We start from the raw sequence: 27,862 nt of genomic DNA on the forward strand, positions 1-27,862 counted from the left end.
ATAACCTCTGGTTGTTCAGCTACGTTCATATTAATGTCTTCATCATCTTTGTAATTAAGCGTCACTTCTTGGTCTTTTGATAACAATATCTTGGTATATTTTCCAGGTACAATCGTGGAATGCAAAACAGTATTACTGTCTAAATATGGAATGTTTGAAGTATCTTCTAAAAAAACGTCTCTTATTAAGACTTTCGACTTCTGGTGTTTCGTCATTGTGAACATATGTACGAGTGGAAAGTTTGGGCTGTAAAGATCTTTCAAGGGCTGATGTTATAATAACTAATTTATTGGTATTAACGTTAGCGACGCTACTCATCTCAAGCTCGGAAGTTCCGCTGTTATTACTTGTGATTTCCAATAATGACTCAGTAACAACTTGCTGGAATGTGTCCGTGACGACGAAACTTGGTACGACGTTGACTTCTTCATATTTTAAATGTTTTAGTGGCTGAGTCTGAACATTGTCCCTCTGTCTACTTTGATCCATTAAAACATGAGTGTTAGGTTTGTTCAACAATGGTGTTGATAATGTGTCTCTACTAGTTGGATAATCCAGGGTTTACGAGAAGAAACTTTTATGCTGCTGTTTGATAAACCTTACCGGAGGTCAGAGAACCGAATATTTGGGTTTCACTGCTAACCCTATACAGTGGACTTGTAGAATGCAATCCATCAAGAGCTGAATAGGAAGAAGTTGGATTAAGTATCGAAGAATAGTCATTCATAACATGAGCAAAAGTTCCATCGATATATTTTCTTTGTACTTGGATAGCATAAACAGTTGTCGTTCCATACTGGGTAATAGTATTTTCAGTGCTTGACACAAAACTGGAAGGATAAATGACCTTTGTGGGATTTATGTTCATACTTGTAAAACCCCCTCCTGTTGCTCTAGAAATATCGTGATTGGCACTAGGGTAAAATCTGAACCCTTGATTGTTGGACTGGGAACACTTGTTGAGCTACGTTCAGTCCTGGTGGTCTGAGAGCCATCCTCAAGAACGTCGTATACCTCAGTCGTATTAACTGTTGTTGCTTCTATACCACTAGGCTGGTCTTCGCCCGCATCATCTGTACGAGTCAGTGTGGAAATAGCAACAGTATACTTAGCTGTATCTAAACTAGCTACAATTAAAGTGACACAAGTATTACTGGTACTATGATGCAATATTTAGTGTCTTTTACATTGTACTATGTATGACACTCGCCTGCCCGCCCCAGTAACTTTCAAAGTATTTCTATAATGTACGTCCTGTAATAATCTGTTATCTTACAAAACCTTATATTAATAGCATTTAAAGCAAGAATAAAATGAAACGCACACATTTATGTTTATCTATTTCATAATTAAATCAATATTCCAAAGAACTAAAATAAATTGTAATCTGGGCTGTCCATTTCTCAAACACTAACCTGTTTGTCTTTTTTTATTCTTTCGGGAGACCAAGAAGAGTTGGTTCTTCTCAGAACAGATATAATTCTTGTGATTTCCGGAAAGATCTGAAATATAAGTAATAGTTACTTTATATAATAGCAATTTATAATAATAGTACCCTTTTTTAAGTACGTTTACTGAAATCAAAGTGATTGTAATTTTCAGGATAATAAAAATATTCCATACATTTTCAATATATAAATATTAGTAGTCCTTACTTCAAGAACGAGGTCAATCATAAGTGTAATGTGTTCGTTGTTTCAGTAGTGAAAACATATAAAAAGTATATAAATATTTTGTTGGTTTATTATTTACGTAGAGTAGCATAGTTTATATTCAACTAAGTCAGTTTTTTCTGATGTTCGACATATAAATTTTATTAGATTCTTTGCATCGTGCTTTTTTTTAAAAAGCAAGTAAAAGATAATTTAACCAGACATTCAACCGGACATTTAACCAGCATTTAGCTATTAACACAAAACTCGCAAAAATATTAGAAGTAACATTTTCACCTATAACAGCGTTTATATGGGTAAACTCATTCATACCAAAATTTAGTGCAAAGTTCCACAAGGGCTACCCACGCACAGCCTTCTGATAGACTACTGGAAAAGCAGCAAGTCAAAAGCACCTATGTTAAGTCTTAAACTAATTTTTTCTCATAAAATAATAAGAGCGCACCTACAACCAAACGCTGCAAAGCGTGTTTTTTTTAAACGGATTGATTACTATGTATCCTCAATTTCAAATCTAGGAATGCTCTCCCAGAGATGTTGCTCGGCCCAAGAAGTAAACACAAATTTCAATATTTCATAAAATAATATGAAATCTTTACAGAAGAATTAGTAAATTAAAATTTCGACTAAACTATAAACAGGAGAAAATAATATTATCAAATGAAATATATTAAAATAATTGTAAGTTAGTTTAAAAATCAAAACATAAGTAATGTATTAACTGTAGTCTCACTAAACCGAAATATTAAAAAAATCTAAAACAAAACTCGATAGAGGGCGTATTATCCACCATGTAACGTTGATCACACTCGGTTCTTACGGTACGAAAATACGTTCGTACGTCCGTCATTATAAATAAACTCTGACAACCACTTCTTCAGAATAATAAGGGAATAATATCCCACATATACCCAACAAATTTATTCAAAATACGATGACGTTTAACTATATTATACAGGGAAAATGTGAAAAATTACATTAACAAACTATTTTACGTTTAATATTAGCTACCAAACTCCATTCTTTCAAACTATTTTACGTTTAATATCATCTACCAAACTCCATTCTTTCAAACTATTTTACGTTTAATATCAGCTACCAAACTCCATTCTTTCAAACTATTTTTAATATTTATCTACTCACCTTCGTCGGAACCTTCAATACAGTCCCTGAACCCATCACCAACAAATCTACGACTAATACAGCGTGGGTATCCACAGTAACATCTATACTGATCTGAAGCACATTCTTTTGGAAGAAAAAAAAAATGGTAAGTTTACTGATCATCGTGAGAACATTCGTCATACTCACAGTTATCATCTCTACCTGTTGTTTAAGTCACAAAGAATTTAAGACCGAGAGAATATATATATTATGAAATACATAGAAACTTGTTTTAAAACCAATTATTCACGCGTGGATATTTGTTAGTACTAATACCATCTTTAAGAACCAAATCTAATTAATTATGAAAAATAATTGATCTTGTAACCATAGGACTAACGTACGTTCAAGTAATTGAAGAGTGCTACAAAAGAATGGTAACTAATACTACGCTGAGGACATCTACAAATACATAAAATATAAAGAAATATTACAAGCATAATTATGAACTAAAACTTGTTCGATATCAGGCGAGCGCCTTTTCTGTATATGTTAGTTTTTAAACCATAAACACACTCATTTAGTTATATAGTCACTTGAATGTATATCAAAGCAATTTAATATATTTTAAAACTAATATTTACGTAAACACCTAAATCTTATTTAAAATGCACAGAGAGTGTAAGCTAAAAAACACACGTCTTCAACGATAACTTGTACTTTCACAACAAAATATTGTAATGTTTACTGTTAATATGCACTTAAAACTAAAATTATTATAGTATGTTTACATCATGTCAGTGTTTGAATTGCATGCTATCACTTTACTTTCACTTTTAAATCAAACTTAAATATTAGACTATTCATTGAGTACCCTCGTCGGAACCGTCCAGACAATCTACCGAACCATCCTGCACTTGGCTGTCCGGGATACATGTTAAGCTTGATCGGCACTGAAACTCATTGTTGCTGCATTCTAGAAATACAGAAATAAAACTGTCAAATCATGTAAATCATCTTTCCTGGATTACTGAACATTACAATGACGTCTATTATATTATATACTTTTACACTTACATGTACAAGTTACATTACGTTATCTTTCCCGGATTATAGAATATTTAAATCACTTACATGTGAAACTGGGTAAAGTATGGGATGGGGTTAGAAGTATTTGGTCCGTAACTTTGACAGACAATGCGCTTTTGTGTCACCTGGATAAAACACACAGTGGCATAGCTATCATTACATAGACCTCATGTTTCAACATTTCCTAGTCAATCAGCACCAAACTTGACCAGGAATGTTATGAAAGAGTGAGGGAAAAAGCTACCATATCAGCGCAATTTTACACAATGATACAGGATGACATGAGGAAGTTCATGAGAGGGTTACATCCCCCATCTAATTTCACATTGAAAACATTTTATCTTTATTTTCTGTATTATACCTTATGTATTTTTATTTCACTTTTAATGTTTATTAGATTAAAAAAGAAAATAAAAGCACACTTTCTATCCTTTGTTATCAACGAGTTTTTATTTCACCCATCTAATGGATCGGTGCTTCAGCTAACATACTATTATAATGAAACCCAACTGAGACTTAATATACTGTTATAACCACACTTATTCTAGCAGATAGGTTATATATTATTATAATCATTGTAAGTGACCTTAAGACATACACGACTATTCAAGTTAATGCGAGTGTTATAAATTAGATAGTTTAAGTACAGCGTGAGTGCTAAATCTAGTTATTTTAAGAAGCAATAGTATATCGTAAGTTTGTCTGCGTAACTGTATACGAATTATTATAAGTTGTGTAGTACAACTGCTTGAATTGGCACTTGTTATATTATTACATCATGTTACTAGAGGTCCGACATAGTCAGGTGGTTAGGGCACTCGATTCATAATCTAAGTGTTGCAGTTTCGATACCCTATCACACCAAAAATGCTCGTCCTTTTAGCCGTTGGGGCGTTATAATGGTACGGTCAATCCCACTATTCGTTAGTCGACGGTGAGTGGTGATGACTAGCTTACACGAGACGGGTAGCACAGATAGCTCTCGTGTAGCTTTACACAAAACTCAAAAACAAATAAACTTGTTACTAGCGCCTTCTGAGTTTTCTCATTGTTTGATTGAGTATTATTGCATCGTAATAGTTCATTATGTTTAGAAAGTTCTAGGCTTTGATCAGGCTAAAATATGCATAAAACATGTAATTTAAGTTAATTAGAGAGTTAGATTGAGACTGTATGATTATGAGTTGAGTCATAAAGAGTGTATAGTAGAGACTTTCTAAGTGAAATTATCACAGTTTGTATTGTAGTAACAAAGTATAAAATAATAATTTTTTTCAGTTATGTTCTGTGTGGAATTGGTGAAAAGAAACGATTATTTAAAGTTCTGGATACAACTCCAAAGAACAACAGCGTAACGTAAGTGAAATTGCCACAGCTTGTATTGTAATAACAGAGTATAGAAAACATATTATTGTAAAACAAATAGACTGTGTGCTTTTTTGTTCATTGTTAAAATTTATCGAAAACAAATTGCAGACACCTGTTGCAAAGACTCTAGCCCTGATTATTTGAAATACAGGATTATAGGCTACTTAATAGCGATGGAACAGTAAAGAGGGTTTGATTGTGGTTGATTGTTTGTAATTAAGCACCAACCTACACAATGGACAATCTGTGCTCTGCCCTCAGGAGTATCAAAACCTGGTTTCTAACGCTGTGATTCCACAGAATTCCACTGGGGCTAGTAAAGAGGGGAAGAGTAGCTTTATATTTAAAATGTGAGTTACATCCTGTTGAAGTTTAATATATTAATTATAATAGTAAGGAGACTGATTTCATTTAGATTTATATTAGTGGATATAAAGGGAAAGGATTTTAGTGGGAATTTGTTACAGACCACCAGATGGCACTGAAGGAATTAGTAAGAAACTTTATAATGAGATTAAGATTCTAGCTGTTGATAATGTCATAATTATGGGCAGTTTTAGTTTCAGGCATATAGATTCAGAAATGCTAGAGCCAAACCATGAGGGTTGGTTGGTTGGCGTTTATTGGAGCAAAGCAACTAGGCCATCTGCACCAAACAAACGGTAAAAAAAGCAATATAGAGGAGAATAGGTAAAACAACGGGCAGACAAGAGACGGTTGTTTGATTTAAAGAGCCAAATAAGACGAGCATTAACCATTTCATGAAAGACATTACAGAGACAGCTACTCAAGGAAAGCTCTTGCCGAGAGTATCGGCGATGTTCTTGGACATCAGTAACTTCTTTACAATTGAAGAACAAGATGGATAGTGGATGAGAAATATACTTCCAACTAAACATCCAAAACTTGTCCCATAAGATTTTAGAGCTGATATACTGCCAACTAACCATCCAAAACTTATCCCATAAGATTTTGGAGCTGGTGGTAGAAAAAATGCTTATTTTGAACTTAATGCAATATTCCTTTTGGTTTTGACGTCAAACCTATCGTGCACTGGTATGAGCCCACTGGAAAGCATTTCAGTTAGAAATAGTGAAATGCCTGCAAAAGAAATGTCAGGTCTGTTTTTGAGCCTTCTGTCTTCTGTGCCTCCTGGCAGGCAAGAGCTCGCCAAGGATAAGGATATCATGAAACACATGTCGATATCTTAGGAATATAATTAGCAGCTGTCTGGAAAATACAGTCACTCACTACTACCACTCAGTCATCGATGGAAGACAGACAATAATATGATCAATTCCAAGAGAGTGGTGCAAGATAGCTATTTGACTTGGTTCAACTTCCACCGGTTAAAAGCCACTGCAATTAACACAGTGAGGGTCCAATTCACACTCGTATTCATCATGGTCTTTGCTACTGCAATGAGCACACGTCAAAGAACCACTACACGATACCTTTGAGTGAGTGAACTGCTGACAGTGAAACTATCTCAGAGTTGGGAATATACAGCTATAGCTTACAATTCATCTAACTCACCGTGACAGCAGTGGATGGACGTGATGATGTAAACGTCAAAATGAGAACATCAGTAGCCACCATAATTCCATACTTACAAGGAGAAAAACGCCTCATTGCAGAAACTCCTTGAAAGAAGAAAACCATCGAGAATCTCTTACTCGAGAATGTTCTTCAAATCCTTCTCAACAATAACGCCTCGAAAATATGAGGAGTAACCTCAATAGGTAAATCCTGAATGATCTTTGGATTCAAGAGAAGTTTACTGTGTTTTGGAGTATATGTTTCCATCAAGATGATCCCAGAACGTAACTTCTTGACTGAATTTGGAGAGCCAGAAAGACCCTATAATCCAATCAGAATCAAAAAGGGAGACATTTACCCTAAAGGTTTGTCTGGCAAAGAATATAGTATGATAAAATGAGGTACAGGTGTAGGAGGAGGAGACTGCTGCCCAGAGTCTTCAAGACGTAACCATTTACCCATGATTTGTTTTTATTTGGATTTGAGAGATCCATAATGAAAGAAGAAAGATTCAGTGCCTACTGACCTCACTCACAATGGAGCACTACGAGGTAATGTACTACAATGCCAAACAAGGACACTGCAGCAATGCCAGGGTTTCATGAGCACTATACCCAAACATCAGCATCAGACACAATGTCCATAACATCCGTTGAGAATGTCTAATATTGGTACTCGGTTGACCCTAGCCCAACAGGACCAGAAGATTGGCTTCGGGAGCACCTCAAGGCCATCCATCTTCAGGAATTCAAGACCAAAGTGGCATTTGGTGGTTGGACCTCTCCTGTCCTGGAAGGGTCGCCACGCAGGGCAAAACGTGGATGTATGTTCAGATCTCAGAGAATTAGTACAGAACCATTTCTGGGAGACCCCCCACCATGTACTGAAATACATCTCGAGAAGGACTATGAGGAAGAAAGATCTTGTAAGCTTCGGGACGACTTTCTTCACTAATTAATCAAGGAACCTATTAGAAATAATGGTATTTTAGTTTTATTGTTAACTTCAAATATAGAAATGATCGGAAAAGTAGAAATTGGATAACATCTGGGAGCGAGTGATCATTGGTCCATTTGGTTCAATGTTTTGTTGCATATTGAAATAAGCAATAATGGTGTTTTTTACAAATTTAGAAAAGCAGATTTTCAGTAGATCTGACAAGAATTATGTTTGTGAATTGAACAGCTTAATTATTTAGGTATACTGATCAGATATGAAGAATTATGTTTGTGAATTGAACAGCTTAATTATTTAGGTATACTGATCAGATATGAAGAATTATGTTTGTGAATTGAACAGCTTAATTATTTAGGTATACTGATCAGATATGGAAATTTTTAAAGATATATTTTTTTAAATATTCAAGACAACATATTCATTATATAAATAACAGGGTGGCTCTAAGTTAAAAACCAGGATAGCGAATATCGTAAAAGATAAAGAAAAACATCACGAATTTAATAAATTTGAAATAACTGTTGTTACAATGTTGTTGATAAATGTATAAGTGATAAGGGCTGACTTTAAGTTTATTTGTTGTTTACAATTTAATTCAGTCTTGAGTTTGGAACAGCCGAAATGGACTGACAGGTGGTAGATTATTCAAAACATTATTTTAAGTAGTAATTAAGTTATAACTAATATATAATATATGAAGTATTTAATAATATCCATCCTTGGAAAGTAAGGTATAAACTGTTATAACGACCATAGCTACAAAAACATATCGAAATCAATTATAGCACCTAAGATGTATGATTACCATGTTGAGACACTTTTCAGATTTAATCCACTGAAAACTATGTATGATTACCATGTTAAGAACTTTCAGATGTAATCCACTGAAAACTATGTATGATTACCATGTTGAGACACTTTTCAGATTTAATCCACTGAAAACTATGCATGATTACCATGTTAAAACACTTTTCAGATTTAATCCACTGAAAACTATGTATGATTACCATGTTAAGACACTTTTCAGATGTAATCCACTGAAAACTATGTATGATTACCATGTTGAGACACTTTTCAGATGTAATCCACTGAAAACTATGTATGATTACCATGTTAAGACACTTTTCAGATTTAATCCACTGAAAACTATGTATGATTACCATGTTAAGACACTTTTCAGATGTAATCCACTGAAAACTATGTATGATTACCATGTTGAGACACTTTTCAGATGTAATCCACTGAAAACTATGTATGATTACCATGTTAAGACACTTTTCAGATGTAATCCACTGAAAACCTTGAATAAGATGTAATATAATATTTTACCATTATATTGATTATTTCTTCTAGGTGAAATATTTTGAATAACAAACACTTAACACGCAAAAAAATGCAAATTACAAATAAAGTTTGTTCTTTCAATTTTCATTAATTATGCTTGAGAATATGCTGTGTCATATAATTATTTCTAGAAAATTGAAACTCACTTCGAACAAAAGATTTTAACGCATATTTAATGATGTGAAAAGGTGCCTTTATATCAAGATCGTTTTCATTGTCACACATTTCACATACAACTTTTCATATATACGTCACTAGAGGGAATGAGTCGGATGCCAGTTACCTTTGCAGTCAATGACCAAGAAACTAGGCCTAGCCTACTTTTCAAATTTGTTTGGAGGCGCAAGAAAGGCGAGTGACCCTCTAATGTTTCACATTTCTAACCTTCTACCATATTTAACATTACTTTACAATATCTTGAGTTTAGTGCACTTCCTTTATGTTCAAACTGATGTTTGTAATCATTAGAACTTAAATTTCGAGACAAGTGTATTAAATGGTTTCACGTAGAATTTTAAACTAAAATTTGTATGCTGAAGTAAAATTAATTATTTCTCAATTCCGTGATATAATTATCTGGTGATCACTTCAGAGTACTGTAAAAGTGGTGGCTGGTGGCCACTTTAGAGTACTGTAAAAGTGGTGTCTGGTGGCCACTTCAGAGTACTGTAAAAGTGGTGTCTGGTAGCCACTTCAGAGTACTGTAAAAGTGGTGTCTGGTAGCCACTTCAGAGTACTGTAAAAGTGGTATCTGGTAGCCACTTCAGAGTACTGTAAAAGTGGTGTCTGGTGATTACTTCAGAGTACTGTAAAAGTGGTGTCTGGTGGCCACTTCAGAGTACTGTAAAAGTGGTGTCTGGTGATCACTTCAGAGTACTGTAAAAGTGGTGTCTGGTGATCACTTCAGAGTACTGTAAAAGTGGTGTCTGGTGGCCACTTCAGAGTACTGTAAAAGTGGTGTCTGGTGATCACTTCAGAGTACTGTAAAAGTGGTGTCTGGTGATCACTTCAGAGTACTGTAAAAGTGGTGTCTGGTGGCCACTTCAGAGTACTGTAAAAGTGGTGTCTGGTGATCACTTCAGAGTACTGTAAAAGTGGTGTCTGGTGGCCACTTCAGAGTACTGTAAAAGTGGTGTCTGGTGACCACTTCAGAGTACTGTAAAGTGGTGTCTGGTGACCACTTCAGAGTACTGTAAAAGTGGTGTCTGGTAGCCATTTCAGAGTACTGTAAAAGTGGATTTAAAGAACAAAAGCTAATTAATTTATATGAATTTTCGGAGCAAGAGACATATTATCTCTCTCTGTATACTGAACTGTCCGGCATGGCCAGGTGGTTAAGGTGCTAGACTCGTAATCCGAAGGTCGCGGATTCGAATCATCGTCGCCTTGGGGGCGTTATAATGTGGCAGTCAACCCCACTATTCGTTGGTAAAAGAGTAGCCCAAGAGTTGGCGGTGGGTGGTGATGACTAGCTACCTCCCCTCTAGTCTTACACTGCTAAATTAGGGACGGCTAGCACTGATAGCCCTCGTGTAGCTTTGCGCGAAATCCAAAACAAACAAACACTGAACTGTTTGGAAAGGTAACGTCCCAAGAAGTACATTATTTTAATAATTAGAAAATGAAAGTATTTATTTCACCTGTTCGATCATCATTAGCTCCTACTGAGATCTGGTTCTTCAGTGGCATCTCTGTTTGTTTGAGAGCATCATACGTGTCATATATAACTTACTATTGCACTGTTTGCATTATATATTTTCAGAGAATATGTTGGCTTGTCTACTTCGACAAACTCAAAATAACTCTCACATACTGAAGTTTTCATTTGATTTTTGAGAAACAGAGAGACAATGTGGCATTAAAATATATAAATATAAAAATGTAAGTAAAATTTTTATTGAATAATATATGAGTAATCCATTAAATGACAAGTATACCTTGAATAACATAGAATTATTGCTTATTTATCAACATTAGGGGCTGTTCAATTCACTGTTGTGATGTAATTATTTAGTTTTATTGATTTATTTCTACTTTAGGTGCAGTATGAGTTCCAGAAAGCAGAACAGAACTTACACCAAGTTGTTAATCCACGATATCTGAAAATAGAAGTGATTTTAATTAGAGTTTCAGTACAAAATGAGGTCATTTTGACAAAGTTCGTTGACCTTTAAAAATCTTTTCTTTAACAAATCATATGCTACGTTTTGTTTACAGAACCTACCTGGATAATTCACTCTAAATGGTATGGATAATAAGGCTTAATTCTTTTTTTACAGTTAATGAACGATAACTTATAAGTAGCCAAATTTAATAGCCCTTTTTATTCTCACGCGCACATATTTTTGACGTGCCTAACAATTTTACTCATCCCAATAATTAAATTATTTGTTCCTATGTTTGTGTACTACAGTTTAAAAATGTTCAAATTAATGTATTCCAAAAGACGAATAACTTTTGTAATTTTGTTAAACTTTATAAGTTGTTTTAAAATATTGTATCACGCGAGAGTTTCAGGTGATCAACAGAAGTTTTAGTAACTTTGATAAACTTTATAAGTTGTTTTAAAATATTGTATCACGTGAGAGTTTCAGGTGATCAACAGAAGTTTTAGTAGCTTTGATAAACTTTATAAGTTGTTTTAAAATATTGTATCACGTGAGAGTTTCAGGTGATCAACAGAAGTTTTAGTAGCTTTGATAAACTTTATAAGTTGTTTTAAAATATTGTATCACGTGAGAGTTTCAGGTGATCAATTTAAGGGTCTTTGTAAAATAATCGGTGTTCTTCTCACGTTTGTCTTTATATTTTTCCTTTTATAATTATTTTGCTAAAATTCTAGGAGCAAGTTTTCACATACAATCATATTATTGTTTCATATCTATGTAAACTGTTCGTTATTTCAGTCAGGTAAATTCTGGTCATATCTGATCGTGAGTTCTAGAAATATGTTAACAATTTGTAGTTAAATAAACTCATAATCTGTGTACGTGTAAAATATCCAGGTTTATTGTAGTTAAGCACAAAGCTACACAATTGGCTATTTGTGCTTTTCCCACCGCGGGTATTGAAACCCGGTTTTTAGCGTTGTAAATTACAATACTGATTAGTAGTTTGAATTTAGTGCACTTGGAAATATTGTGTAGGACAGCATTATCCAAAATGATGCCTTGTCTTCATTGTAACTATACGTTTTCCGAGTTTATCATGAAAAGTCCTTCTTTGTATCTAGTTGTATGAAAAGTATCCAAAACATTAACATTTATATATTTAAATAGGTTTTCCTAAGCTTATGTTGGATCTGAAGAGAACGATTTGTTCTTGGTAGGTTTAGTTTTGACTCTCGAACGTGAACACTGAAAAATAATAACGAATCTTTTGGTTTTATTCATAACTGCGTCTATTACTTTGTTATATATTCATTTTAACTAAATGTAAAATATTTTACTAGAATACAGTAAACATTATATGATTAAATTGTGAATCTTAAAAGTTGACAAATTAATTTGGGTCAGTTATAACCTAGTTTGCATGCTGGCCTGCATGTCAAAAGGTCCAACGTACGAGTCGTTATACGCCACTGAATACACTCCACATATTAAACTGTTGACGCTTTATAACTGTGACTGTTCCGTTACACAGATGAAAACAACTACATAAGCGGCAAGTAGTAGTAACTGGTTGCTTTCCCTTTTGTCAGAAGTTCAACATTAGAGTGGCTATACTTATTTGCAAAAACGGCTCGTTTGGGTTAATAAAATATTTTACATAGAAGAGCGAACAACGTTTCGACCTTCTTCGGTCATCGTCAGGTTCACAAAGAAAGAGGTAACTGACCGGAAGCTGACCACATGTTTGAAAGGGGTTGTGTAACTGAGTGTCGGAATATAGAGGGCGGTATTAGATGTTTGAATATATAATTTTATTTATTTTATTATATTAATATAGGTATAAAGGCGTTCCTTTATATTGGTTTATTTTGGGTTTATGTTGTTGTATAAGTAAGGCTTCTTTAATTTTGCGTTTGTTTATGTTTGTTTCTTCATTTAGTATTTGAGTGTTTTCTATGGTTATGTTGTGTTTATTTGACTTGCAGTGTTCGAAAATGTGTGAAGGTGACTTTTTATGTTCTTTGAATCTGGTTTCCATTTTTCTACTTGTTTCTCAATATAGAAGTCGTGGCAGTTATCACATTGTATTTTATAAATAATGTTGGTGTGGTGTTTGTCAGTGTAGTTTTACATAGTATAGACCTCAGTTTTGTGCCTGGTTTTGAATAAATTTGGTATTAACTGGAATGTCATATTTTGTTACTAGTTTTTGCCAAATGTTGGTTATTTGTTTGCTGATGTCAGGAATATATGGTATACAGCAGTATATGGTTTCGTGATTTTTTGATTCGTGAGATATATTTACTTTAGTTGGTCGATTTTGCTTTCTGTCTAGGTGTGTGCGTATAATGTTTTCTACGGTTTGTGGAGGAAACTTATTGATGTTGATGAAGTATTGTTTTATTTTGTCTAATTCATCGTTAATTTTATCTGGTAAGCATAGTTTTATGGCTGTGTTTATTTGGTTTCTTAGTATGTTGAGTTTTTTGTTTTGTTTCATGTGCTGAGTCCCAAGGAATGTATAGTCCAGTATGGGTGATTTTTCGGTGGATTTCTGTTTTGAATTGTGTGTCGGTTCTTGTAATTTTGAGGTTAAGAAATGATATTTGATTGCTTTCTTCCTGTTCACATGTGAAGTTAATGTTGGGATGTATAGAGTAAATGTGATTGAAAAAATTAAGTAAGTGTTCTGTAGATTTGAATCCCGCAACCGTGTCATGTACATATCTGTACCAGTATAGTGGTGGATGTAATGCTAGAAAAACTAGAAAAACTAAGATGCAAACAACAGAAAAGACACCAAAACGACAAACCGTTGACTAACCTCATAATTAACAGATCCGACCGACAATTAAACACTGACGAGATACATCTACTTAACAAAGGACTCAACTTCGCAATAGCACCTAGGTACATTCCAACCATAGAAATCAAAACATGTTTAGAAGACCTAGCCAGGAGACTTGTGATACTTTCTACAGAGAACAAAAACAAGGAAACAACCAAAAACAACCAACAGAAAGACGACAACTTAGATAATTTTAGTGACATCCAACAGCCAAACTTCCCAGGTAAAATTACAAATTTATATTTTCCAGAAACACCTAAAAACAACATCTTAAACGATATTTTCAAAGTATATTCTCACAAAACCATCAACATAATTTCACAAAACAGAAAACTGAAAAACAACCTTACAAAAAGAGACATTAATTGCATTAAAAAACCTAAAACAAGACAAAAACATAAAAATTCTAAAAGCAGATAAAGGTAACGCTATAGTCATAATGAACACGAATGAATACATCCAAAAAATGAATAACATCCTATCAGACACGAACAAATTTAAACCAATACACACAAATCCAACAAAGACACACGAGACGCAACTGAACAAATTGCTACTACAAATGAAAAAACCAACACAATTTCACAAACACTTTATTCCTACCTACGTAAAACCGACTCACGCACACCGCAAATATACGGCATCCCCAAACCTCATAAACCAGATTGTCCATTACGACCAATAATGTCCACATATGAATCGTTTAATTACAATCTTGGTAAATACATAGCATGGGCATTCTCCAAATATGTAACATCAGCCAGCTCATTCATCAAAAACTCTTTTAATTTCAAGTCTAATCTAAATCAACTTAATCATAAAGCCTTAATGGACAGTTTTGATGTTATATCCCTCTTCACAGACGTTCCAACCACTGAAGCCTGCAAGATAGCCTTATAACTCTATATCCGAAACCCTAACCCAACTATAGACATTCCCAGTAACCAGTAAGCAACCCTCATAGAATTCACCACGATAAAGACAAACTTCATGTTCAACAACCAAAACTATATACAAACAAATGGCCTAAGCATGGGCAACCCAGTATCACCAGTTCTAGCCAATATTTTATGACACAAGTTGAAACACAAGCAATTAACACAGCATTACATCCACCACTATACTGGTACAGATATGTAGATGACACGGTTGCGGGATTCAAATCTACAGAACACATACTTAGTTTTTCAATCACATTAACTCTATACATCCCAACATTAACTTCACATGTGAACAGGAAGAAAGCAATCAAATATCATTTCTTAACCTCAAAATTACAAGAACCGACACACAATTCAAAACAGAAATCCACCGAAAAATCACCCATACTGGACTATACATTCCTTGGGACTCAGCACATGAAACAAAACAAAAACTCAACATACTAAGAAACCAAATAAACACAGCCATAAAACTATGCTCACCAGATAAAATTAACGATGAATTAGACAAAATAAAACAATACTTCATCAACATCAATAAGTTTCCTCCACAAACCGTAGAAAACATTACACGCACACACCTAATCAGAAAGCAAAATCAACCAACTAAAGTAAGTATATCTCACGAATCAAAAATCACGAAACCATATACTGCTGTATACCATATATTCCTGACATCAGCAAACAAATAACCAACATTTGGCAAAAACTAGTAACAAAATATGACATTCCAGTTAATACCAAATTTATTCAAAACCAGGCACAAAACTGAGGTCTATACTATGTAAAACTACACTGACAAACACCACACCAACATTATTTATAAAATACAATGTGATAACTGCCACGACTTCTATATTGAAGAAACAAGTAGAAAAATGGAAACCAGATTCAAAGAACATAAAAAGTCACCTTCACACGTTTTCGAACACTGCAAGTCAAATAAACACAACATAACCATAGAAAACACTCAAATACTAAATAAAGAAACAAACATAAACAAACGCAAAATTAAAGAAGCCTTACTTATACAACAACTTAAACCCAAAATAAACCAATATAAAGGAACGCCTTTATACCTATATTAATATAATAAAATAAATAAAATTATATATTCAAACATCTAATACCGCCCTCTACATTCCGACTCTCAGTTACACAACCCCTTTCAAACATGTGGTCAGCTTCCGGTCAGTTACCTCTTTCTTTGTAAACCTGACGATGACCGAAGAAGGTCGAAACGTTGTTCGCTCTTCTATGTAAAATATTTTCTCAACCCAAACGAGCCGTTTTGCATATAAATTTCTCAACAAGTGGGTTTCTCGACATCACAGAGACTGGCTATACCTTATTAGAGTCTCTGATCTAACTATTAAACATGATAAAACAAAGGGTGAAAATACTAAATAAGAATTAGTTTTGCGAGAACTGTTCTTACTTTATGAATGATAGTTTTATTATTTGATAATAGATGGCGATAAAACAATAGCTAACTTAATAAGTGCGAAAATTATGATGTAGTTGTTTTGAATCAAGCACAAAGCTACACAATGGGCTATCTGTGCTCTGCCAACCACGGGTATGGAAACCCGGTTTTTAGCATTGTAAGTCTGCAGACATACCGCTGAGCCACTGGGGGGCAAATTATGATGTAAGATTCAATACAAGTAGTTTAGTATTTCCTGGATTCATTTTTATTCATTGACACTTTATACCTCAGATTATTAGCTTGTTTACGACAAATGAATTCGACAGAGTATTTTCGGAGAAGTATGCAGAGAAACAGGAAGCTTTTGTAACTAGTGTTGTCCACAACTTGTTATTTGTTCACTAAACATTTAACGTTTTATCATGTAATATCATCTACGATCGAACGGTACGAATATCACTGGATATTTGTCTCTTATTTTTATTTGGTTCAGTTGTTTTTTATGTTGTTTAAAGTCATATGGCCCGATTATTGAGATATGATGTGTCATCGATTCTACAGAACTAGAGCGATTTCCACATATATGTCAAATCACTGTTCGCAAGAGTCAGTTTCACATGGCCCATATAACCATATTTGGCCAGAAAACATCGTTTATACTAATAGTTTTGTTCTCTTGGTGTCAATACTCAAGACTGAAGGATAATTCATTAATAGATTCTAGCTTTTATTAGTTGGGTACCTGACATGTTTATATACAGTTCACTGCTAGTAGGTACCTGACATGTTTATATACAGTTCACTGCTAGTGGGTACCTGACATGTTTATATACAGTTCACTGCTAGTGGGTACCTGACATGTTTATATACAGTTCACTGCTAGTGGGTACCTGAATAATTTATATACAGTTCACTGCTAGTGGGTACCTGAATAATTTATATACAGTTCACTGCTTGTGGGTACCCGACACGTTTATATACATTTCACATGTTACATTATAGTGAGTAAATTATTTTTTCTGTTACAACCCTCATTGTTAAGAAATGTCGAAATTCAATAAATGAAATACTTATGGTTTCTATAAGAAATAAGTAAAACGTCATTGCAGTAGTTAGTGAAAGAGATTACAGTATTGAAGGTAGTTTTGTTAAAAAGTTTTGTGAGTAATATGGACCTCCAAGTGTAAATAAGTTATACGGATGTCTTTAAACAACTGATGGATCTCAATTGTAATGCTAATTTGGAACTAAAATATTCATACAACTTACACAGGTTTTGCCTCCGTAATATTAAAATATAAAGTTTTGTACTGATCGTTATTCAAATCACAAGCCTTGAACACTGGATCAGAGGTAAATCTGCAGGCTTAGAACATTAAAAATCGGGTTTCGATACCCGTGGTGGGCAGAGAAAAGATAACTCGCTGTGTAGCGTTCTACTTTATTATAATGAAGTAACATACGGCCCTAGTGGCATCTTTAATAATATTGATTAAAAACCCGATAACAGATGCTGTGTAATGAATACTCATGTCGTGTATTTTGAAGTTTAGTTGAGAATACAATAAAATGATTGAAAAAGTACCATATTACTTGTAAAGTAGTGCTTGAAAAAGTACCATATTACTTGTAAAGTAGTGCTTGAAAAAAGTACCATATTACTTGTGAAGTAGTGCTTGAAAAAAGTACCATATTACTTGTAAAGTAGTGCTTGAAAAAAGTACCATATTACTTGTGAAGTAGTGCTTGAAAAAAGTACCATATTACTTGTAAAGTAGTGCTTGAAAAAAGTACCATATTACTTGTAAAGTAGTGCTTGAAAAAGTACCATATTACTTGTGAAGTAGTGCTTGAAAAAAATACCAAATTACTTGTAAAGTGGTGCAGTTGACAATGGATAGAGATTGGTGTTGCGTGAACTATCTTATTTTCGTTAGACGTACCGTTAGTTGGTAAGTAAATACACTTCCAGTTTTAAGGGAAATATATCTAACGTTCTGAGTTAAAGTTTGTGTTTAATTCCAATCAGATAATCTACTTCAACCTTCATATTTGTCCACCGCTTGGACAACGATAAGTCTACGGATTTACAACGCTAAAATCAGGGGTTCGATTCCCCTCGATGGACGCAACAAATAGTCCTACGTATATATCATGTACGGCATGCTAACGTTTCTCTTTATTGGCCTTAATATTTTCAGATCAGCGTTCTATGTGTCACTATCCTCATCAACATAACATTTACGTTAAATACTTTCTAATTCAACTTTTAACTGACGTAATACTCTGGAAACCAGCATGCACGTTGTAACATTAACGACTAGTATTTCAAACAAAATTAAAAAACGTCCAACCATTGTTGCATTCTGGGTAGATATTTATGACTTGAAATGTCCTTTTTAACTCAGGTTTGCGCATAGTTAAAATCAATTAAATAGCACATTTGAAGGCCAACCTTTAATTGTTTGGTATTGTATTCAAGGGTAATTGTCTTTGTGAGAACATAAACTTGAAGAGAAATTTGGCAAGACTATAGAACACTTTGAAGGCCATTCTGTTTCTTTACGTGTAGTGAAAGTTACTGTCAAAGCTGGAATTGCTGTTGGAGTCCATGTTCTTACACCATCTTATCGTTCAAATCTTATCGTTCAACTGGGCCAAGGACAACCACGAGTTACGCAGTTATATCCTTCCTTAAAGCACGTTTAAAAATATTTAATAACATAAACCATTCTGAAGTAAAACACAGGTATCTTCGTTAACATATGTTTACCACTTTGGTATGTTCATTAAATAACACGTAACCCATTCAGAAATAAACGGAACTGTAATGTTAAATCGTGATCAAAGCTGGTATGTAGCTCAAATGTTTATAACTTTATCAAATATTACTTATTTTAGTCATAAAATAAAAATTAGTCGATTGAGCATGACTACGTGTTCTTGTACTACGTGCTCTTGGACTACGTGTTCTTGTACAACGTGTTCTTGTACAACGTGTTCTTTTACAATGTGTTCTTGTACAACGTGTTCTTGTACTACGTGTTCTTGTACAACGTGTTCTTTTACAATGTGTTCTTGTACTACGTGTTCTTGTACAACGTGTTCTTTTACAATGTGTTCTTGTACAACGTGTTCTTGTACTACGTGCTCTTGGACTACGTGTTCTTGTACAACGTGTTCTTGTACTACGTGTTCTTGAGAAACACAAAGAAAAAAATCAACTCGTTTAAAACATAAGATGTTAAACAAGTTAACCTAAACATGTCATCCAACGTTAAACAAGCTGACCTAAACATGTCATCCAACGTTAAACAAGCTAACCTAAACATGTCATCCATCGTTAAAAAAGCTAACTTAAACATGTCATCCATCATTAAAAAAGCTAACTTAAACATCTCATCTAATATTAAACAAACTAAATCAAACATCTCATCTAATGTTAAACAAACTAAATCAAATATATTATCTAATGTTAAACAAACTAAATCAAACATATCATCTAATGGTAAACAAACTAAATCAAACATATCATCTAATATTAAACAAACTAAATCAAACATATCATCTAATATTAAACAAACTAAATCAAACATCTCATCTAATGGTAAACAAACTAAATCAAATATATTATCTAATGTTAAACAAACTAAATCAAACATATCATCTAATGTTAAACAAACTAAATCAAACATATTATCTAATATTAAACAAACTAAATCAAACATATCGTCTAATGGTAAACAAACTAAATCAAACATATCATCTAATGGTAAACAAACTAAATCAAACATATCATCTAATATTAAACAAACTAAATCAAACATCTCATCTAATGGTAAACAAACTAAATCAAATATATTATCTAATGTTAAACAAACTAAATCAAACATATTATCTAATGTTAAACAAACTAAATCAAACATATCATCTAATGTTAAACAAACTAAATCAAACATATTATCTAATATTAAACAAACTAAATCAAACATATCGTCTAATGGTAAACAAACTAAATCAAACATATCATCTAATGGTAAACAAACTAAATCAAACATATCATCTAATATTAAACAAACTAAATCAAACATCTCATCTAATGGTAAACAAACTAAATCAAATATATTATCTAATGTTAAACAAACTAAATCAAACATATCATCTAATGTTAAACAAACTAAATCAAACATATTATCTAATATTAAACAAACTAAATCAAACATATCATCTAATGTTAAACAAACTAAATCAAACATATCATCTAATGGTAAACAAACTAAATCAAACATATCATCTAATATTAAACAAACTAAATCAAACATATCATCTAATATTAAACAAACTAAATCAAACATATCATCTAATGTTAAACAAACTAAATCAAACATATCATCTAATGTTAAAGAAACTAAATCAAACATATCATCTAATGTTAAACAAACTAAATCAAACATATCATCTAATATTAAACAAACTAAATCAAACATATCATCTAATATTAAACAAACTAAATCAAACATATCATCTAATGTTAAACAAACTAAATCAAACATATCATCTAATGTTAAAGAAACGGTCGAAAACAGGACAGAAAGTTCTTGATGGCGAGAAACCCACCTGAAATAAAAATGTATCTCATAACGGCTGATATGGGTATTAACACAACGACTGATATGGGTATTAACACTTTTATTGATAAAGATAGAACAACGTTAACCTGAAGATGACCTAGGAAGGTCGAAATGTTCTTCTCTCCTTATCAATAAAAGTGTTAATACCCATATCAGTCGTTGTGTTAATACCCATATCAGTCGTTGTGTTAATACTCATATCAGTCGTTGTGTTAATACCCATATCAGTCGTTGTATTAATACCCATATCAGTCGTTGTGTTAATACCCATATCAGTCGTTGTGTTAATACCTATATCAGTCGTTGTGTTAATACCCATATCAGTCGTTGTGTTAATACCCATATCAGTCGTTGTGTTAATACTCATATCAGTCGTTGTGTTAATACCCATATCAGTCGTTGTATTAATACCCATATCAGTCGTTGTGTTAATACCCATATCAGTCGTTGTGTTAATACTCATATCAGTCGTTGTATTAATACCCATATAAGTCGTTGTGTTAATACCAATATCAGTCGTTGTGTTAATACCTATATCAGTCGTTGTGTTAATACCCATATCAGTCGTTGTGTTAATACCCATATCAGTCGTTGTGTTAATACTCATATCAGCCGTTATGAGATACAGAACAGAAAGTATTTCAAGCGATTTGAAAAAGCAAAACAAAAACTACTTAAATATTAACTCTAACATATTGATTTTAATATAACGTTTAATGGTAACTCTAACATACTGATTTTAATATAACGTTTAATGGTAACTCTAACATACTGATTTTAATATACCGTTTAATGGTAACTCTAACATACTGATTTTAATATACCGTTTAATGGTAACTCTAACATACTGATTTTAATATACCGTTTAATGGTAACTCTGACATACTGAATTTTATATGCCGTTTAATGGTAAATCTGACATACTGATTTTAATATACCGTTTAATGGTAACTCTAACATACTGATTTTAATATACCGTTTAATGGTAACTCTGACATACTGAATTTTATATGCCGTTTAATGGTAAATCTGACATACTGATTTTAATATACCGTTTAATGGTAGCTCTGACATGATGACTTTAATATACCGTTTAATGGTAACTCTGACACACTGATTTTAATATACCGTTTAATGGTAACTCTAACATACTGATTTTAATATACCGTTTAATGGTAACTCTAACATACTGATTTTAATATACCGTTTAATGGTAACTCTGACACACTGATTTTAATATACCGTTTAATGGTAACTCTAACATACTGATTTTAATATACCGTTTAATGGTAAATCTGACATACTGATTTTAATATACCGTTTAATGGTAAATCTGACATACTGATTTTAATATACCGTTTAATGGTAAATCTGACATACTGATTTTAATATACCGTTTAATGGTAACTCTAACTTACTGATTTTAATGTTTTAAACTCTTTGTTTGCTGTTCCTCAATAACAAACAAGAGAAACCTCACTTTCAACCCGGAAGGTGTCCCCACACCCGCTAACCTTTATGACCAGTGATCCCTAAAAATCTTTTTGTCTTCTATAAAAGAATTAGGCCTTTCCATAATAGTTGGGGTTACAGGTCTTTCCTTTTTGCTTCGATTAGAATGATAATATGATATTATTACTGGTTGTTCTAGCCCAAGAATGGGTCTATAGAGACCTGGTTCATATTTGTGTTTTAACTACAAGTTTAAAAAACTATCTATAATTTATAAAATATATAAATGTTATATTTACTGTATAAAACAGTGTTATACTATCTATATTGAAGTACATCCCAATATTCATTATAAGTATACTGTACAGATAAATGTTTTCTTTATGTTCGTGTAATGGGAGAGTGATATCGTATAGGTTTATTATAAATCCTTTAAGTCTGCGTTTTTTGTAGGTTAGAAAACGAAATTTTGATTCTTGAAATAGAGAAATGAGCGATAGTTAACGTTATACCTAGACGGTCAGTGACATTCGACCTAGTTTCAAAGAACTAATTGTTTGATCCTTAGATGGAACTCAAAATTTACAGAATCTTTGCCTATGTCATGAAGTTTTAACACTATAGTTTAACGTTAGAACATTTTCGATTTACAATGTTCAAACTCGAATTATTTCTCTTTGATTCACTATAATAATGTTCTACTACACTTCGCCCTTATTATGTCTATCAAGTTTTGAAGGCCCACCGTTATGGTAAAAACATTATCAACTCCAACAGCAAAGTTAGTCGATTAAAAACATTCTTAACTTCTTCAAACATAGAAAGAATCAACAGTAAAACACCTGATGATTTAGGGTACGTACACTGCTGGCCAAAATCTTAAAGCCAATGAACAAGAAGAAAAAATATGCATTTTGCATTGTTAGACTCAACCACTTATTTGAGTAGAGCTTCGAAAGATGAAAATAAGAAAAGGGAAAATAAAAATAAAAAACTTTTCTAGCATTTAATATGGAAAATGTGAAGACTATGAAATTAGCCTCAATACTACTTGGTGAAAAGCTTAAGACCACACTGAAACGAAGCGTTAATCGGTAAACACGTAACGAAATTTAGTCATTTGTGTTCAATGTGCTTTCGCTGGTGAGATTGGACGTAGTAAAACTGCTGTTGCAAATTTCTCAAAATATCCTGAGGGATATGGAACAAGAATTTCAAGTGGTCGGCCCAAGAAAATTTTGACAGCGTTGAGCAGGAGAATTCGACGGGTTGTCTGACAAGACACCAACCAATCGTCGAACCAGATTAAGACTCTTACAGACGCAGAATATAGCTCAAGAACAATAAGACGGCATCTACGTCTTCAAAGGCCACGCCTCCTTCCACACCACGAAACAGCTCCGTTAAACTTTGCTGAGAAGCACCTAACATGGAACGTAGAAAAGTGGACAAAGGTTTTGTTCTCTGATAAGAAAAAATTTAACCTGGATGGTTCAGATGGCTTCCAACGTTACTGGCACGATAAGGATATCCTACCGAAGATATTTTCTACAGGACACATTGGAGGAAGTACCATCATGATCTGGGGTATTTTCTCCTTCCATGGAACAATGGAGCTTCAGGTTATACAGGAGCGTCAAACAGCAGCTGGCTACATTGGCATGTTGGAGAGAGCATCCTTATTGTCTGAAGGCTCTCTCTTATGTGTAAATGACTAGATCTTTCAGCAGGACAACGCAAAAATTCACAATGCCCGAAGGACAAAGGACTTTTTAATGGCGAATAACGTGGTTATTTTGGACCATCCAGAGTGTTCGCCCGAACTGAACCCCATTGAAAATGTTTGACGGTGGATGACAAGGGAAGTCTATAGAAATGGACGTCAATTCCAAACAGTGCATGAGCTTCGTGAAGCCATCTTCACCACTTGGAATAACATTCCAGCTAGCCTTCTGCAAACGCTTATATCGACCATGTCAAAACGAATGTTTGAAGTTATTCGCAATGACGGCCGTGCAACTCACTATTGAGATCTCTTGTTGAGCATTTCCTACCTTGTTTAGGAATTATTTTGGTATGGTCTTAAACTTTTGACTAGCTAGTATTTAGGCTAATTTCATCATGTTCACATTTTCCCTATTGAATGCTAGAATTTTTTTTTTTCTTATTTTCATCTTTCGAAGCTATACTCAAATAAGTGGCTGAGTCTAACAACGCAAAATACATATTTTTTTTTATATTCATTGGCCTTAAGATTTTGACCAGCAGTGTATGTATCCTAGCATCTGGCAATACATAATGTGCCACCTTCTGATGACACAGATAGACGGCACTAGCTACGAGCCCTGGAATGTGGAACACAACGAATTCTGACCCTACCAGTACACGCTCTGGAACAGCGATGTGTCTTGGCTTTTCGAGGTCGTCATTATAAGTTCCCACTTCAAGCTATTCAAACTGTTATATAAGGGTCACCATTTGACCCATAACTTGTGCACGAAGCAGCGGTTTTGATGTTGTCTACTTTTCAGTTCCACTTCTTCATATTTTTAGTTCAGTTTTCTCATATCATATTTAGATGTTTCAGCTATACTCTTCTAACAAATGAATATAGGCTGTACTGAAGTTAAATGTGTAGATAACGTTACCATGGTAATATTAATGTGGTTCTAATCACAAACCTCTAAACTCAGCATGAATACATTGTTTTACCTATCAAAGCTCTGCCTCAACCCAACAACCTCAGATTCTAGCGTTACAAATCCATAAAATTATTATTCACTCACTGGGGAACAAACAAACATACCATATTAGCAGTTTTTATGTTATTCTTGTATTAAAATATTTTAACCATATTTTGGCGTGACTCTAACGACCTTTGGTTATACTTTCTGCGTCCATGCATACATGTATGTGGCATTACGATAACAGCCATATAACGAGTTGTGATTACTTTATAACATAATCGCATTAAACATTTCAAAAACGAAATCTCATTACATAGTACTATCAAGACAAAAAATCAGCTTTATAATAGAGAATAACAGGTACTTCACGATGCAGAAAGTTTGATGATTTTAAGTAAACATTACTTCCAAAGCCGAAAGATACGTTAACTTATATCTCAACCATACATAAACACTTGTCCTGAATATTTTACGACTGGAGGCTTTCTCAAGGTAATGATGTAGTCCACTTAATGTACCTGGTACACACATCATTATCTCTCTCTACAAACAAGTATTTAGGTCTGACTTCAGGCACTCAAAATGCACATAAAAAAGAGTCACATGAGATCAACAAATGCCTAATTTTTGGTTATCGAACATTCTGACCTTCTAGGCCTCTTAAACAGAGGAAGTATTGAAACCTTTACATTTTATTAAGAAAAAAAAACTAGAAATTATTACAACTATTCTGGGAAAGGGCTGTGATCTTAAATATCAGTAGAGATAACATTGATTACTGTGGATTTTGTTTTTTAAACATAGGTGTTAAGATTTCCTCCACACTAACTCCAAAGATAATGGGAAAAATGTTTTTATTATTCCGATTCTGTTTATAGCTTTAGGAGTAACTTAGAAAAATGCATGAATGCCTTAATCTGAGTATACAAGATTTAACAGATTGACATTCGTTTCACTTCACACTATAATGGAACTCTTGCTTATATGATACTGTAAAAGCTTTTTGATTACGAGATGTGCAACCCACAACTTCACGAAATTTTTATCCTATGTGCATTTAAACTTGCAATAGGGGTCACATTTTTTTCTCCATTTTTCAGGGTGCAGATATGACGTCAGGAATACGTCACACGCGGATCTAATGCACTAACGCCACGGGTAATCGGCTAGTACTTGTTAAGTGACAACTCTTGATGACTCGCATACTGCTACTGCAAACTAAATAAGTCCAGTTTAATGCTTTAGAACAATTCTAACAAAATATATATGTGATTTTATAGTTGTGGAACACCAGGCTTGGCCTAGAGGTTAGAGTGTCAGGCTACGGATTAGAAGATCCAACGTTAGAGCCACAGCATGCTGCTAAAAACGCTATGGGAGAACTGACTAGTCACATCCCCTCGGGTCAGTATTTTTGAATTAAGGACGCTTATACCCAAATCTTTAGCATGTATTACCAGTAGCACAAGAGGCCTTCTAGGTACGTTTCTTAAGTAAACAACTTGTGCATGAGAAGATTAAAAATATTAAAATATTTACAAACCTAGTGGCATTTAAAATTTTAACACAATATTTTAGCTTATATTTCAATAAGATATTAACGTTTAGCCAAAAGTCCGAACGGATATGAAATTAAAATAAGAATTTTAGGTTATTACACTTAGAATATTCACGATGTAAATTATATGCAATAGAAAGACAGGTTATTTGTTACTAATATTTCATTTAGAATAAGGGTGGTCTTTGAAGAGTGTATGTCTCATTAAATTAAGAAGGGCTTGGTTTAGAAACCATGGAATTTCGTTCACTATGGCCCGGCATGGCTAGGTGGTTAAGGCACTCGACTCGTAATCTGAGGGTTGCGGGTTCGAATCCCGGTTACACCAAACATACTCGCCCTTTTATCCGTAGGGGCGTTATAAAGTTACGGTCAATCCCACTATTCGTTGGTAAAGAGTAGCCCCAAAGCTGGCGGTGGGTGATGATAACTATCTGCCTTCCCTCTCGTCTTACACTGAGTTAGGGCTTGCGCAGATAACCCTCGTGTGGCTTTGCGCGAAATTCAAAACAAACCAAACCAAAATCGTAAACGAGACCAAATAATAATATCAATGTTTACAGCGTGGCCTAGCACAAGCTGCAACAGTTGTAATATATAATAATTGAAAAATAATTTCCTTTTATAATATTTTTAAATATCTATATATTGTCATATAGCGCTGTTTTCTACACACGTAGGTAATTTAACACTATGTAACACAAATTTTGTTCCTGGATAGTATGTGTTATTTATAAATTGCTTATGTTGTAAAAGTACAGAAAATGGCCATTATTCCCTTCAAATATTGCTTTTGTAACTGGATAATGAAATGTAGTAATTAACCTATTTTATACGTAAAAATGGGCAAATTTTCACATTTTCATTTACATAAGATCTAAATAAAATAACATATGAATCAAGATTTACATGTATTTACACTAAAGTTATACAAAAATGAACAAAAATATTTAAAAGTGAATAGTTTTCGAAATTTGCGACTTTAATGTAAATCACTTTCACGTATCAGCCCCCAAATATAGTCTCCCATCATGTTTTCCTTATACGCTACTTGGTAGCGGAGTTCAAAGTCCAGCATATCTTAGGGGAAGCGCTCGCCTTGCTCCTCTGAGTATGCTCCCATGTCCTCCT

General features: G+C 33.6%; 1 protein-coding gene across 1 annotated transcript in view; it reads right to left on the bottom strand.

The window, feature by feature from the left end:
- Positions 1-864: 864 nt before the first annotated feature.
- The window catches only part of LOC143248208 (uncharacterized), a 63,786-nt gene continuing 36,788 nt past the window's right edge, over positions 865-27,862 (bottom strand). The window contains exons 3-6 of the mRNA XM_076496640.1: positions 3,652-3,753; positions 2,817-2,921; positions 1,416-1,502; positions 865-1,127 (exon numbers count right to left, since the gene is read on the bottom strand). Coding sequence (XP_076352755.1) covers positions 865-1,127; positions 1,416-1,502; positions 2,817-2,921; positions 3,652-3,753 — 557 coding nt within the window. The remainder of the gene's footprint in view (positions 1,128-1,415; positions 1,503-2,816; positions 2,922-3,651; positions 3,754-27,862) is intronic.

Source organism: Tachypleus tridentatus, chromosome 4, assembly GCF_004210375.1.
Source record: "Tachypleus tridentatus isolate NWPU-2018 chromosome 4, ASM421037v1, whole genome shotgun sequence".
NCBI classification, from domain to species: Eukaryota; Metazoa; Arthropoda; class Merostomata; order Xiphosura; family Limulidae; genus Tachypleus; species Tachypleus tridentatus.